Source organism: Linepithema humile, chromosome 7 (assembly GCF_040581485.1).
Source record: "Linepithema humile isolate Giens D197 chromosome 7, Lhum_UNIL_v1.0, whole genome shotgun sequence".
Lineage (NCBI taxonomy): Eukaryota > Metazoa > Arthropoda > Insecta > Hymenoptera > Formicidae > Linepithema > Linepithema humile.
Window position 1 is genome coordinate 11,922,304 of NC_090134.1, and position 15,741 is coordinate 11,938,044.

Consider the following 15,741-nt stretch of genomic DNA (forward strand, 5'->3'; position numbering starts at 1 on the left):
TTTTCTAAACGGTCAGCTGACGTTAGATCGCCTCTGACAATATTTATTAAAAATTGTTAGCTGACGTTAGATCATTTCTGACAATATTTCTTACAATTTGCCAGTCCACGAATAAATCGCCTTTAGCTCTCTTTTTTCTAAACGGTCAGCTGACGTTAGATCGCCTCTGGCTATATTTATTAAAAATTGTCAGCTCACGATAGATCGCCTCTGACAATATTTCTTACAATTTGCCAGTTCACGAATAAATCACCTTTAGCTTTTTTTCTTCTAAACTGTCAGCTGACGTTAGATCGCCTCTGACTATATTTATTTAAAATTGTCAGCTCACAATAGATCGCCTCTGACTATATTTCTTACAATTTGCCAGTTCACGAATAAATCGCCTTTAGCTGTCTTTTTTCTAAACGGTCAGCTGACGTTAGATCGCCTCTGACTATATTTATTAAAAATTGTTAGCTGACGTTAGATCGCCTCTGGCTTGTCTTATTCTATATTGCCAGTCTACAAGAAAGCCGCCTCTGGCTTGAAGACAAGAATAAGAATTTTCTAATGCCAGTCCACGAGAAAACCGCCTCTGGCTTGAAGACAAGAATAAGAATTTTCTAATGCCAGTCCACGAGAAAACCGCCTCTGGCTTGAAGACAAGAATAAGAATTTTCTAATGCCAGTCCACGAGAAAACCGCCTCTGGCTTGTCTTATTCTATATTGCCAGTCCACGAGAAAACCGCTTCTGGCTTGTCTTATTCTATATTGCCAGTCCACGAGGAAATCGCCTCTGGCTTGAAGACAAGAATAAGAATTTTCTAATGCCAGTCCACGAGAAAACCGCCTCTGGCTTGTCTTATTCTATATTGCCAGTCCACGAGAAAACCGCCTCTGGCTTGAAGACAAGAATAAGAATTTTCTAATGCCAGTCCACGAGAAAACCGCTTCTGGCTTGTCTTATTCTTTATTGTAAGATACTTTTATTACGTCATATGCTCTATGTATATATATAATGTATATTATATGCTCCATATTATCTATATTCATATCAAAATATCTTTCTAAGAAATTGACATCATTTTGTATACTTTTTTTTACAATAAATGTATGATATATGCCATATTTTTTATTTCTAAAGCATGAAATATAAAGATATTTTTATTTTTTTGTGTCTATTATTTGTAAAATAATCTTGATAAAAGAAACAACATTAATTTTGCGACTTGCAATAATCTGTTTTATTATATGCTTCTTTTAAATACTTACAATTAGCCTTATTTTATGTGATTAACTTGGTATTTAAAATACGTATCAAAATCGAAAATGTATTTCTATTACAGTAGAAAAGAAACATTCTTGTCTTACAACAGAAAGAAATGGCAAAATATAATATTGTCTAAAGTACAGTCCAATAAAAACTGTTAAAATTGAACATTTTATAAAACCACTGTGATTCATGAAAAATCAGAACTATTATTTCAAAAATATAGACATATTTCGACTGTGTGTTTTAAACTGCACTACACATTAAAAATTCACAGAATAAATTTATTTCTGCAAAGTTGTGTATAATGTCAGTGGAAAAGTGATTTATTTGTTATTACATATACATGATATTTTACCATTTTTCTCTGGTGTAAGACTACAATGTTTTTTTTTACTGAACTAGAAATTAATTTTATATTTTGATGTGTATTTTAGATACCAAGGTAAACGCATAAAATAAGGCTAATTGTAAATATTTAAAAGAAGTATATATTGAAACAAATTATTGCAAGTCACAAAATTAATGTTTTTTTTTATCAAGATTTTTTTACAAATGATACATACAAGAAACTAAAAATACCTTTATATTTCATGCTTTATAAATAAGTTATATGACATATACATTTATTATATAATATACAAAATAATATTAACTTTTTACATAGATACTTTGATGTGAATATACATAATATGGAGCACATAATATATATAATATAAACACATGAAGCACATGAATAAAAGTATTTTACAGAAATTAGAATATGAACGTATGTAACTAAATAATATAAATATTTGCAAAAATGTTGCAAAATTTATGTATAATACATACACTTTTTTATCCTTCAGAGTGCCTTCAACCCATTTTTTTCAGCCGGGTTTTGTAGCACATAACACAAACACACACACACACGCACAACTAACACACATAACTAACCTAAAAGATTCTGTATATGACAGATAGCACTGAGAACTGTATAGCGCCTCTATCCCAAAATCGCGGAACTAATCTATAGCTCTTTTCTACCATTTTCTTCTATATTGCACGCATGCTTTGCATAAATCTGGAAAAGTATGGCATTTTGAAAATAAGTCTCTAAGCTCTATTTTTTTGGTTTTCCATTAAAGTTTCATACGCTCTTCTTCGGCACACACTCTTGTTTTGCAGATTGAAGCAGTATAATTTTGATATAAAAGATATAATTCTTTGAGGTGACATTGTCGATAAATTTTCAAAAATTTTTTTTATTTTTTGGTTTAAATTTCACTATCCACCGAAAGATTAGCATGTGCACTTTACTTACACCAAAGGATTTGTAATTCTATCAAAGCAATAAAAAATGCCATACTTTCCAGAAAATTAGAAGTTTGGTCGGTAACAATATGACTTCAGCATCCTCTTAAAGTGAATAAAACAACTGTGCCGGTTAACGTCCAAAGAACAACGAGTGAGGGAAGCCGCCGATCTCGCTTCCGGAGACAGAGGCCCCCCTCTCAGCCTAATCCAGCATTACTACATATTGAACTCTAGAGACTTGCAACAATCTACAAGTAGTAAGTCCCTCTATTTAAATTTTTTTCTATGATTGATTACATCTCCTCCCTCCGGTTTCCCCTCGAGTTAAACAACCAGATTCAGGTTGGTTTTCTTTCTTTTATTTATAGTGAATGTTGCGGCTCACCGCCACACAGCTGTACTGAAGCGGCATAATACGCCGCGGCGCCGCTACGCGCCGCAGGCCTTCTACCAGTTATAAGCTTGCGGACCCACCGCCAGGTGGCGCAGGCGGTGAAGAGCTTTCTCGCGATCAAGCTTCGATCGACGAGATATAAAAGAGCTGCTCCGCAGATCTTTACTCACTCACTCGCTTCAAGGCGAGCTCTCACTAAGGGCCCTTGAACGGAGTCACAGCTCTGCTTCGAAGAGCGCAACCAGCAAGTCTTCTCGACTTTTTACAGTGCCTGGGAAGGCACGGAAGCGAAAGACTCAGTCTCAGATCTGACCGCACACCTCACGTAGGATGTACATCTACGGTCAGCTAACGCACCAGCATCGCCGTCGCCACCACAGACTCTACAGCGGAAAATAATTTCCTTAGAGTTCTGTGCCCGGTTGACTCGGCCCCCAAGTGACACTCACGTTCCGGGGGACATCCGAATGCGAAGGCCTCTCCCGCCTCGGCTCGCAGACTCACTTGCGACTCACATCGAGAGCCGGACGGTCGCAGCGCATGGCACAACGGAGACATACTCCACCGCAACGCAAACCTCGCCGCCGGGATGCAACACGCACCCTCGTATGAATCGTCCTGTTAAGGACCCGATTCCAACCACGCAGACGCGGCCGGTAATATCTTACCGCGCCCGTCACCTTTCATTCGAAACTCGCGGCCTTACACTCTGCCGCGAATGCGCCGCTGGCGCACTCAAGTTACACACACACTTGTACATACATACTTCTCTCTGACAAAGAAATAAACACATTTCTACACCATTGACTCTCTCTCACTTCTCACCAGTCGAACACAATCCATTAGGCCATACGCCTATAGTGAACAATTCGAGTTTTAATTCTAATGCCATCTGCCGTTCACGTCAAAGTCGATCTCGAGTGGTGCAAATAATAAGAAGCTTATTATGCCTAACGTCGCTTTCGTCACCGCACCTTAGATTTAGAGTCGATCGCCTCCGTCGCGCCGTGCGTTACACTACTACACTACGCCCACGCACACGCACGCTACCGAGATAACTCACAAACAGAGATGACATACAGTCTCCTCTTATCCAAGCGGAGATTGTGGCTATCCTAAGCTGTGCTCAGACCGTGCGGAGTAGGGTAGAAGCGGGAGAGCACATCAGAATTTGTACGGACAGCCAGGCAGCCATCAAGGCGCTGGGGGCTCCAAAAATAACGTCGCGGTTGGTTCAGGAGTGCAGAGGCGTTCTGAACGAACTGGCAAAAGAGAGAGAAGTCACCGTTACCTGGGTGCCGGGTCACTCGGGCATCCAGGGTAATGAATGTGCGGACCAGCTGGCAAAAGCGGGTTCAGAAATAACGATGGTAGGACCAGGGCCGGCCCTGGGAATCCCCTTTTGTTTAGGAAAGGGGAGGATCAAAGAATGTCTCCGCAGAGAACATCTAAGACACTGGAGAGTGGAATCTGAGTCCAAATGCAGACAGGCTAGAGCTCTGATGGGAGATACTCCTAATAGGGAACTGACTTGGAGCATAAGGGCTCTGAGTAGGAGAGATGTCAGGACAGCGGTACACATACTGACGGGTCATGGCACCTTAAACTACCACATGTACAAGCTTGGGCTTGTAGCGATACATCCAAGTGCAGGGCATGTGGAGACGACGAGGAAACAAGCCTTCATGTGCTCAGCGACTGTCCTGCACAGGCAGGGTTGAGACACAAGATGCTGGGCTCAGCACTACTTGGGCCCGAGCAGATCAGGAAGCTGCCGGTGAGGGATCTGATTCTCTTTTGAAGAAAAACAGGTCTCTCATGAGTAAGTTTATGAGGGGAGGCACAATGGACAATGTCTGGGTGCCGCGGGCGGTGCTTCGAAAGAGGAACGCCCCCCCGTTATAATATTATTATTATTATTATGTGTGTGTAGTTGTGCGTGTGAGTGTGTGTTTGTGTTATGTGCTACGAAACCCGGCTGAAAAAAATGGGTTGAAGGCACTCTGAAGGATAAAAAAGTGTATGTATTATACATAAATTTTGCAACATTCTTGCAAACATTTATATTATTTAGTTACATGCATTCATATTCTAATTTCTGTAAAATACTTTTATTCATGTGCTTTATGTGTATATATTATGTATATTATGTGCTTCATATTATGTATATTCACATCAAAGTATCTATGTAAAAAGTTAATATCATTTTGTATATTATATAATAAATGTATATGTCATATAACTTATTTATAAAGCATGAAATATAAAGGTATTTTTAGTTTCTTGTATGTATCATTTGTAAAAAAATCTTGATAAAAAAAAACATTAATTTTGTGACTTGCAATAATTTGTTTCAATATATACTTCTTTTAAATATTTACAATTAGCCTTATTTTATGCGTTTACCTTGGTATCTAAAATACACATCAAAATATAAAATTAATTTCTAGTTCAGTAAAAAAAAACATTGTAGTCTTACACCAGAGAAAAATGGTAAAATATCATGTATATGTAATAACAAATAAATCACTTTTCCACTGACATTATACACAACTTTGCAGAAATAAATTTATTCTGTGAATTTTTAATGTGTAGTGCAGTTTAAAACACACAGTCGAAATATGTCTATATTTTTGAAATAATAGTTCTGATTTTTCATGAATCACAGTGGTTTTATAAAATGTTCAATTTTAACAGTTTTTATTGGACTGTACTTTAGACAATAGTATATTTTGCCATTTCTTTCTGTTGTAAGACAAGAATGTTTCTTTTCTACTGTAATAGAAATACATTTTCGATTTTGATACGTATTTTAAATACCAAGTTAATCACATAAAATAAGGCTAATTGTAAGTATTTAAAAGAAGCATATAATAAAACAGATTATTACAAGTCGTAAAATTAATGTTGTTTCTTTTATCAAAATTTTTTTACAAATGATAGACACAAAAAAATAAAAATATCTTTATATTTCATGCTTTAGAAATAAAAAATATGGCATATATCATATATCATATATTGTAAAAAGAGTATACAAAATGATGTCAATTTCTTAGAAAGATATTTTGATATGAATATAGATAATATGGAGCATATAATATACATTATATATATACATAGAGCATATGACGTAATAAAAGTATCTTACAATAAAGAATAAGACAAGCCAGAGGCGGTTTCTCGTGGACTGGCAATATAGAATAAGACAAGCCAGAGGCGGTTTCCTCGTGGACTGGCAATATAGAATAAGACAAGCCAGAGGCGGTTTTCTCGTGGACTGGCATTAGAAAATTCTTATTCTTGTCTTCAAGCCAGAGGCGGTTTCCTCGTGGACTGGCAATATAGAATAAGACAAGCCAGAGGCGGTTTTCTCGTGGACTGGCATTAGAAAATTCTAATTCTTGTCTTCAAGCCAGAGGCGGTTTCCTCGTGGACTGGCAATATAGAATAAGACAAGCCAGAGGCGGTTTTCTCGTGGACTGGCATTAGAAAATTCTTATTCTTGTCTTCAAGCCAGAGGCGGCTTTCTCGTGGACTGGCAATATAGAATAAAACAAGGCAGAGGCGATCTAACGTCAGCTAATAATTTTTAATAAATATAGTCAGAGGCGATTTAACGTCAGCTGACCGTTTAGAAAAAAGAGAGCTAAAGGCGATTAATTCGTGAACTGACAAATTGTAAGAAATATTGTCAGAGGCGATCTATCGTGAGCTGACAATTTTTAATAAATATAGCCAGAGGCGATCTAACGTCAGCTGACAGTTTAGAAAAAAGAGAGCTAAAGGCGATTTATTCGTGAACTGGCAAATTGTAAGAAATATTGTCAGAGGCGATCTAACGTCAGCTGACCGTTTAGAAAAAAGACAGTTAAAGGCGATTTATTCGTGAACTGGCAAATTGTAAGAAATATTGTCAGAGGCGATCTATCGTGAGCTGACAATTTTTAATAAATATAGTCAGAGGCGATCTAACGTCAGCTGACAGTTTAGAAAAAAAAGAGCTAAAGGCGATTTATTCGTGAACTGGCAAATTGTAAGAAATATTGTCAGAGGCGATCTAACGTCAGCTGACCGTTTAGAAAAAAGACAGCCAAAGACGATTTATTCGTGAACTGGCAGATTTTAAGAAATATTGTCATAGGCGATCTAACGTCAGCTGACAGATTTGAAGAAATACGTATTTATTTTAGTTAGCAATTTACTGCACGTGTGGTCTGTTTATATTTTATCAGATAATTTATAAGGTCATTTAACCTTCCCTGATAGCCAAGCATGTTTTGCAAAATCATGCAACTTAATGCTGAGCATGAATTTTCGACTAGTTGCTGTATATTTGCTAAAAACGTAATGCATAGTCATATGTATTCAACAACACGAGGGCAGATTTGAAACATTTCGTGTCAGCAGATTCAGAGCAAACGGAGAGCAACTGTTGCTCATTTTGTTGCCAACAAAATGACTTCTATTCATGAAAAACATTTTGCTTTGTCATTCATTTTCGACAACATAAGAGCAACATGACGGTGATAGAAAAAGATAATGATGTCTGTGCTTTTGTCGTATATTTGTTAAAAACTATTTAAATATATTAAATTGTTAAAAACTGTTTAAATATGTTAATTGCGTCTTGCAACCATTATTATTATTATTATTTTGTTAATTTTGTAAATGTATATTCTAGAGTGAACGCATAATGTGGAGCAAGTATGGCACAACGACGTATAACTTATTCCTTTCCTCGTCTTCTACTATTATATGTATTGCTGTCTTACTTGTATGTTTCACATTTCTGCCACTAGGAGATGAAGGCGCTACAGATCTTTATTATTAGTACACCAACTAGCAATCCATAGTCCACGATTATATATAACGGTCAAAGGTGTGGCACGTGGCACGCATTGGCACGCATTAGCACGAGATTGCTTTTACCAATATTTTATTAACATTCAAAAGTGATAGTTTTGAATATACATCTTTGAATATATATCTACGTCAACTATACGTTGCGTTATCAATAAGTACGGCCGTACAGGTATTTGGATTTTTAATTGAATATAAATTCCTGCAAGTAAGGTTATGTAAAATTGATATCATATTGTACAATATTTTATCGAAATTTTCCATTATACGCTCCTGTGTAAATATTCTTATCAATATTATTGTAATATTATAATTCTCTATTATTAAAATATATACACTAATCAGATATAATATTGTAGAATTTATATATATTAGTCGGACATTAACATATCTTTAAATATGAGTTTATTTCAAAGACGCCGTAAGCCTATTTTTCAATTAGGGCCAAAGAGGCAATCAAGAGTTCTGTTGCAAATGAGGCGATTTTATCAAACAAGATGTTACGACGAACAGCAGCGTAATTCCGAACAATTAATGTTGTCAGTAGACATGACAGATAATCTTACTAATAATGAAACAGATAATCTTGCTAATAATGAAACAGTGTCTTCTGCTATCGAGTTAAATACGAATGAAAATATTTATGATGATTTAATGCATGTTGAAAGTGAACAAAATCTTGAAGTCAATGACATGTCAATCGTAGATAATGATTATAGTAGTACAATCAATAATGACATATCTTTGGACACTGTAAATCAGACATTTCAAGAATCTTTAGCATCAGCGTTTATAAAATGTAATCTGACCCATACACAGGGGAATATAATCTTAAATACATTACGATCACATAAATGCCATACGTTTCTACCAAAAGATACAAGATCATTACTTAATACGCCGCGTGACAGAATTGCAGTTTGTTCAATGTACCCAGGACAATACCTTCATATTGGTTTTGAAAAAGGCATTAATAATATTCTGAAGAAAACTCCACCGAATCAGATTCCTTCCGTTCTTGAAATAGACTGGAGTACCGACGGCGCGAAATTAAACAAATGTGGGACAATGCAAATTTGGCCGATCCAAATTTCAATAAGCAATATAAGTAACAGCAAACCGGAAATAGTGGGTATTTATATGGGGAATAAAAAACCAGGTGACATTAACTTATTTATGGATGAATTTGTAACTGATGTATTGCAAGTTTTTGAAAAGGGCGGTATAACATTTAGTCATCAACAAATTCCCACTACACTGAGAGCATTCATCGCAGATGCTCCAGCACGTTCTTGGTTATTAAATCATTATGGGCACACATCGAGTCATGCATGCGGAAAATGTAAAGTTGTCGGCATACGATATGAGCAACGAATGATCTTCTTAGGTACGAATCATCGTTTAAGAACCGATGAAGAGTACATTCGGATGACAGACCGCGATCATCATAAAGGAAAAAGCCCTTTATCCCGATTACCTATGGGAATGGTAACACAAGTTCCCGTAGACTATATGCACTTAGTGTGTATAGGAGTCGTGAAGAAATTGTTAACGGCGTGGATTACGGGCAAATATGGTAAAAAGACAAAATTATCAGGCCGAAACCTAGATGTAGTATCAAAACGACTTGAACTTCTTTCCCATTATTGTCCACGGGACTTCGCCAGAAAACCTAGGTCATTGAGCGACTATTCGGATTATAAAGCCACAGAGGGACGACAGTTCATTTTATATACTGGGCCTACAGTAATGCTTGGCATTATGGAAAAACAAACATATATTCATTTATTATTTCTACATACAGCAATTCGTACGCTTTGCAGTAACACATTTTCGAATATGTCTCTGTTACAGTGTGCAGAAGTAGCACTTAAAAAATTTGTTGAAAAATGTCAAGTTTTCTATAAACTTTCTTTTATGTCATACAATGTGCATGCTTTGCTACACCTGGTGGCAGATGTCAAACGCTTTGGTCCGCTTGACAGTTTTTCCGCTTTTAAGTATGAAAATAATATGCAATTATTCAAACGCTCGTATAGAAAACCTCATCAGGCTTTACAGCAATTTGCCCTCAGACAGGCGGAAATAAATAATCATGAGCGGAAAGAACATTCCGCACACAGTAATGCAACAGTTATACAAATGTTCGACCGGCATGGCGAAGGTCCTCTTCCATTAGGATTTTCTCCTACACATTGTCAACAGTACACAAAGATACAAACCGGAAGTATGTATTTTAATGTTACTTCACTTGGCAACAAATGTTGTATTTTAAAGGATTCTTCAGTATGTGTCATCGAAAACATATTAGAAATGAATGAAACGTACCATTTTGTGGTAAAGAAATTCGAAATTATGGAAGATTTTTATGATGTGGGTATTTCATCATCATCATTAGATATTTATAAATGCTCTGCGTTATCAAGCGATTTTTATGTAATACCTATTACTGATGTGCGGGCAAAATGTTACATGATGTTATATTGGAAAACTATTGATGACGAGAGTTCTGATTCCAGCAGTGATTCCGAAACCGATAAGCCGGTTCCTGGTGAATATGTTATATCAGTTCTTTTATAGGAACTTACTTTTATAGGAACCTACAGTAACAAAGAAACACTAAAGGAGATAATGAAAAATAAAAGAGCAAAAACATGAGTATATACACAATCCAATATTATTAAATAAAAGTAATGAATGAATGTTTCCTCGAAATAACTCAAATTATATATAAAACTTGTATAGTATTCTAACATAGTAATATTATTCGTAACACTGTACATATTCCACTCTTACAAGTTCCTTACTGTATTATATTTTATTAGTGTATAAATTATATTACTAATTTTGTGTAAATAAAATTAAACAAGATACGTCTATTAATGCATTGGTCAAGCGTATAAATTACATTGTCAAAATATGATGATATTGATTTCTCTTATCAATGCAGAGATAATCCATTTAAAAATCTGTAATATTTGTACGCAACAAAATGTTTGATAGCTGATAAGAACAGTAGAAATCGCCATTAAAAAGGTGATAAAAGTATTTACTGCGGCATTTAAATGGAATTTTGTGCATAGAGTTTAACTTTTTTAAATTCTTTTTTTTTTTATATACATTTAAAGGTAGTGAGACTCATTGAAAGATGAATAACCAACGCAAAACTCATATATGTCGTAAACAAGCATTCCTTTCTAAGGCTGGAGTTGCTAACTATAAGGTTCAGAAGTTGAAACAATTTCGTTTAAGTCAGTAAGTACTGTAGTTGATATTATGAACTATCTTTTATTGATATTACGAAAATTTATTGCAGATATTGGAAAAAATAGTAATTTAAAAAAATTTCTAGTAATAGAATAAAATATTGAATTTTGCAGAAACATTCAACGTCCTACGAGGAATATTACAAAACCAAAGAGGTATGTGACAACTTCAAGTCAGGACGAAGCACCGTCGTTAAAAAAGAAAAAAAAACCAGAAACAGAGAAACCAATTAATCTCGATAAAGATGTCGATGAAATTCGCAATGCACCAAACGACGCTTCTACAACGATTCTTCCAAGTCAGGAGTCAGAAAGAAGCAACATGTCATCTTGGTCCTTACCGATTAGAGACGACGTAGCAGTTACGAATGAAAAAGTTGCGGTTGACCGCAGTTACACGCAACTGATGTCAGGAACTTCAACTTCCATTACACGTGTTGGTGGTATGTCACTTAATATTCGACATGTGAGATGTAATATGTCTGTAATGATTTATAAAAATATCTTAATTTGTTTAGGAGATCAAATGAAACAGAATCTTCTGTACATTATTTTTCATAAGTCTTGACCTTCCATATGAAAAGCTTTGTAAAAGAAATGTGTTTATAAACTAATTATTTGACTGAAAAATAATGCACTTGAAATTTGAAATGCAATTGAAATCAATTCCTTGAAAACAGAAGTAATTTACGTGGATGTTAATGTAATGGAATGTTGAGATGTCTTAAAATTAATTTTAAAATTTTGATTTTACTGTTTACGTTTGAGAAAAAAGAAATATTTTTTAGGTGAAATCTTTACAGTCAACAAATGTAACGTCTCTGAAATAGTTTTATATTATAATTATAAAAATCTTTAATAATGAGTTCATTCTTATTACAGGGCAACTCGAAAGCACTAATAGAGCATCCACTTTTACCGAAGATCAAAGCGTGCGTCCTAATGATTCCGGAGCACTAAATCCACTGTTACATTTGCAAAGTCTGCAACAAATGCCGCAAACAAGCGGATGCACTGGAGGATACTCTGAAACTATTATGGGAAATTATCGCTATCAACGGCATGATAGATATGACGGATATGACTATCCGTATCCTTCAAGAGATAATTATCATGAAACAACACAACATGAGCATGCAACACAACATGATCATCAGCATTATTGGAATGCTATAATAGGGCAAGTGATAATTTTTCTATTTATTTATAAAATGTTGAATTTCTTTTGAAATGTAAGACTATAGATTTAAATATATAAACGCAGTTTAATAGTTATATCCTTTAGTACATTAGTTACGACTTTTATTCTTTGTATACAATAATTTTTTGATCGAATTAACTGAAATTAGCTGATCTGGTAAACGAAATAAACATTTAAAAATGTTATTAGTGTTCATAAAACAATTAGGGTAGAAACGAAAAAAAGGTTAAAGTTTCAATTATTACGTGTTTTAACATTTATGAGCTATTAATAGTTTTTCTGTGTGGTCTGCGCACATAACTTAAGAGATATAGATATCTTTAAGTTAATATAATATTGACTATTTGACACTTTCAGTTTTCTATTAGCTGGAAAATTCAATTATTACGTGTTTTAACAGTTATGTGCTATTTATAGTTTTTCTGTGTGGTCTGCGCACATAACTTAAGAGATATAGATATCTTTAAGTTAATATAATATTGACTATTTGACACTTTCAGTTTTCTATTAGCTGGAAAATTCAAGTTACATGATCGATATCTGAGTCATTTTGAGTAATGTGATGACGGGATTAGTTTTATACTTGTAGTACATTGAAGAATTCGACATGTATTTGTTCCAAAACCAAAAAAAATCACAAATTTAGTCGTAAATAATTCTACAAGTTACATAAATACTACACATTTTGTATATATGTACATGCAGCGAATGTATAGATATTTTTGAATAAATAGTAGATAAAAATAAATTCTTAGAAATAATATTATTTCTAAGAAATAAAAATAAATATGTTATACGTTTTAGGGAATTCAATAACATGAGAAAGCAGCTAGAAAATATGCCGACGAAAGAAGATTTCATGTAAGCTTTCTGCATATGTATTTTGATAATAATATTAAAGTATATATGTATATGTGTATGAATAATGAAAATGTCTTATATACGGTACATGCGGTCATAGTCAAAATTAATCCGATACTTTTTATACATCCTGTATAATATAATATAAACTTTTATTGTTACTGTAATCAGAGTATTCTTTTCGACACTATTGTGTCCTAAACTTGCCGATTAAACAGTATTTTGCAACGTAACATTATTGCACGATAATGACTAAAAGATGAAACTAGGAAGCCTTCATAGATCAAACTTTATTTAAATCATGTATAGAAATGCCCTTTTTCTTTTTATTTATGCATTTGTGATCGAATACATAGATATTAATGTTATAAAAATACTATAAATGGCTAGAAAAAATGTTAACCGTTTTAATTTTTAAGATGAGGATGTTACTATTATTAATACTCTCTAGGCTATTATACTCTGTTTCAGAACCATCACCCAAAAACTTGATAAACTGTTAAAAAAGCAAAGCAATAAAATGCCAATGAAACCACACTGTATTCCATTAAAATCCGTCAAAGAAGTGCAGAACTTCGACAATATTGACGAAGAACAGTACAACGAAGTGGTAGGTCTTAAAGCATAATATATTACAGTAATCATATTATAGTAATGACATGAATATATAAAGAATCTTTATAGATATTCTAGTGTTTCCCAGAACACAGAATTCTATTTTGTTTCATATATAATTTTTTTTCCTTGTCATTGTGTAGAAATTAAATACATTATCATATTTACATTATCCTATACAATGTATTTTAGGTGACATATCTCAAATACTTGGGAGGACAAACTTTGGACGAAAGTGTAAAATTTTGCATGAAACAAATAATAACGGACGAAGCATTAAATAAATATTCCTTATGGGGCGAAAAGGACCGGAATCTCGAACTTTATAATACTCAGTTATTATATGCAGTATATGGTAATATATTTTTATTTATAATATTATTAAAATGGCATTGAAAGAATAAAAATTGAAAAACAAATCTTGTATCACTTATTACAATATTCAACTTGTTTTCAATTTATGAAATATTTATAATCACTGGAATATATTCCTTCTTAACGTTTTTTTGTTATTATTCTGTTCATAAATTTAGAAGCGGTAGCAAACAGCCCTTATTTTGCGGTACCTGACCAACAAAAATTTTATGATGCTGTGAAAGAATCCATAAGATTCGCTAAACAACGACTGCGAAATTCTGTTCGTAGACAACCAGGAGAGAAAGGTCGCCGAACAAGGCGGCGCGAGGAAGCAGATGCCATATTTGGCACAAGAAACAGAGAAGAGGAAGAAGAAATAAGCAATAGAGAAGAAGAAGAAGAAGAAGGATGATGATGATGATTAGATAGTAATGACCAGAAATAAAATATTTTTCAATATATATGCATAATTTTCAATTGCAACAATTTATTTATCCTATCATTTCTTATCCCGATTAATTTCACTTAAAAGTTAAAAAATTTTTTATAATTATTTTAGTAATACAAGTTTATATTTGCCGATCGGATTATATTTTCGATATTTTTGCTGTGTGTGTGTGTGTATCCGTTTGAAACCCTTACTCTTTTCAAACATATAAAATAATAAGTAAATAAATCCTTCTTTTTGTTATCACCAGAAAGAAGAATTTACTTATTTATTATTTTACATATCTATTATATATATATATAATATATATGTCAAATAATAAATAAGGAAATTTTTCTTTCTGGTGATAACAAAAAGGAGGATTTATTTACTTATTATTTTATATGTTTGAAAAGAGTAAGGGTGCAAAAAATATATTTAACCGTTTTCGACACGCTGTTGAATTTTTGCTGTAATTTATGACTCGGCATGTGTTGTTGGCAACTTGCTGTCATTTTGCTCTTTATGTACAGCGATAAACCATTGCAGCAAACACATAGCAACTTGACAGCAACACATGCTGAATTCATGTGATATCATACCAGAGGCAAATGACTCACACACCTTGTTCTAAATTTGCTGAAAACTAATGCCCTTTGTTTTCGGCAACGTGGCAGCAACAACACAGACAGGTGGCTATCAGGGTTTTTTCTCGCAATTAAAATTTTATCGTATGGCTGAATAATGTACATACGAGACAAAATAGACTTATACAAGGTGTCTAATAGATATAAGTTAGATATGATAAAATATTTTATTTGAAAAATGTATGTATAATACTATATATCTAATTGGAAAAATATGTTATATGCTTTCCTATTTTTATTCTTATGTAATTAATACAAAATAAATAAATAAGTTAATTAATTATTGAATGCATACATATACATATTGAATATAGTTATCTTTATTTTGTATTTTATATAACTGAAATGTTATATACTTTCATTATTTCAGTCATTATCATATAAAATTCAAAATAAAGATAACTATTTATTGAATATATGTGTATATGTATATATTAATTAATTGATTAATTAGTTATTTAGTATTTACTACATAAGGATAAAAATAAAAAAAGTATATGACATTTTTCTTTAGTGATATATATAGTATTATATGTATATTTTTCATTTATTATTTTGTCATAT

The 15,741-nt window shown here is 33.5% G+C and overlaps 1 protein-coding gene across 4 annotated transcripts; it reads left to right on the plus strand.

The window, feature by feature from the left end:
• Positions 1-7,765: 7,765 nt before the first annotated feature.
• Positions 7,766-14,564, plus strand: LOC105667399 (uncharacterized). Of its 4 annotated transcripts, none has more exons than XM_067359942.1 (9): positions 7,766-7,975; positions 10,754-10,839; positions 10,932-11,058; positions 11,184-11,512; positions 11,952-12,249; positions 13,075-13,131; positions 13,603-13,741; positions 13,939-14,101; positions 14,280-14,564. In XM_067359942.1, exons 3-9 carry the CDS (start codon positions 10,952-10,954, stop codon positions 14,513-14,515), a joined length of 1,329 nt encoding a protein of 442 aa, XP_067216043.1. In that variant the 5' UTR covers positions 7,766-7,975; positions 10,754-10,839; positions 10,932-10,951; the 3' UTR covers positions 14,516-14,564. The 4 variants fall into 4 exon arrangements, with proteins under 4 accessions (XP_067216043.1, XP_067216045.1, XP_067216044.1 ...); XM_067359944.1 differs by having other exon boundaries at positions 10,807-10,839; XM_067359943.1 differs by lacking the exon at positions 10,754-10,839.
• The last annotated feature ends 1,177 nt before the right edge of the window (positions 14,565-15,741 follow it).

Excerpts from the sequence above, each read along its gene's own strand:
- LOC105667399 (XM_067359942.1), top strand. The coding sequence starts at position 10,952 with ATGAATAACCAACGCAAAACTCATATATGTCGTAAACAAGCATTCCTT. Across the intron at positions 13,132-13,602 it reads CCGACGAAAGAAGATTTCAT|AACCATCACCCAAAAACTTG; the intron begins GTAAGCTTTCTG and ends ACTCTGTTTCAG. Across the intron at positions 14,102-14,279 it reads GTTATTATATGCAGTATATG|AAGCGGTAGCAAACAGCCCT; the intron begins GTAATATATTTT and ends TCATAAATTTAG.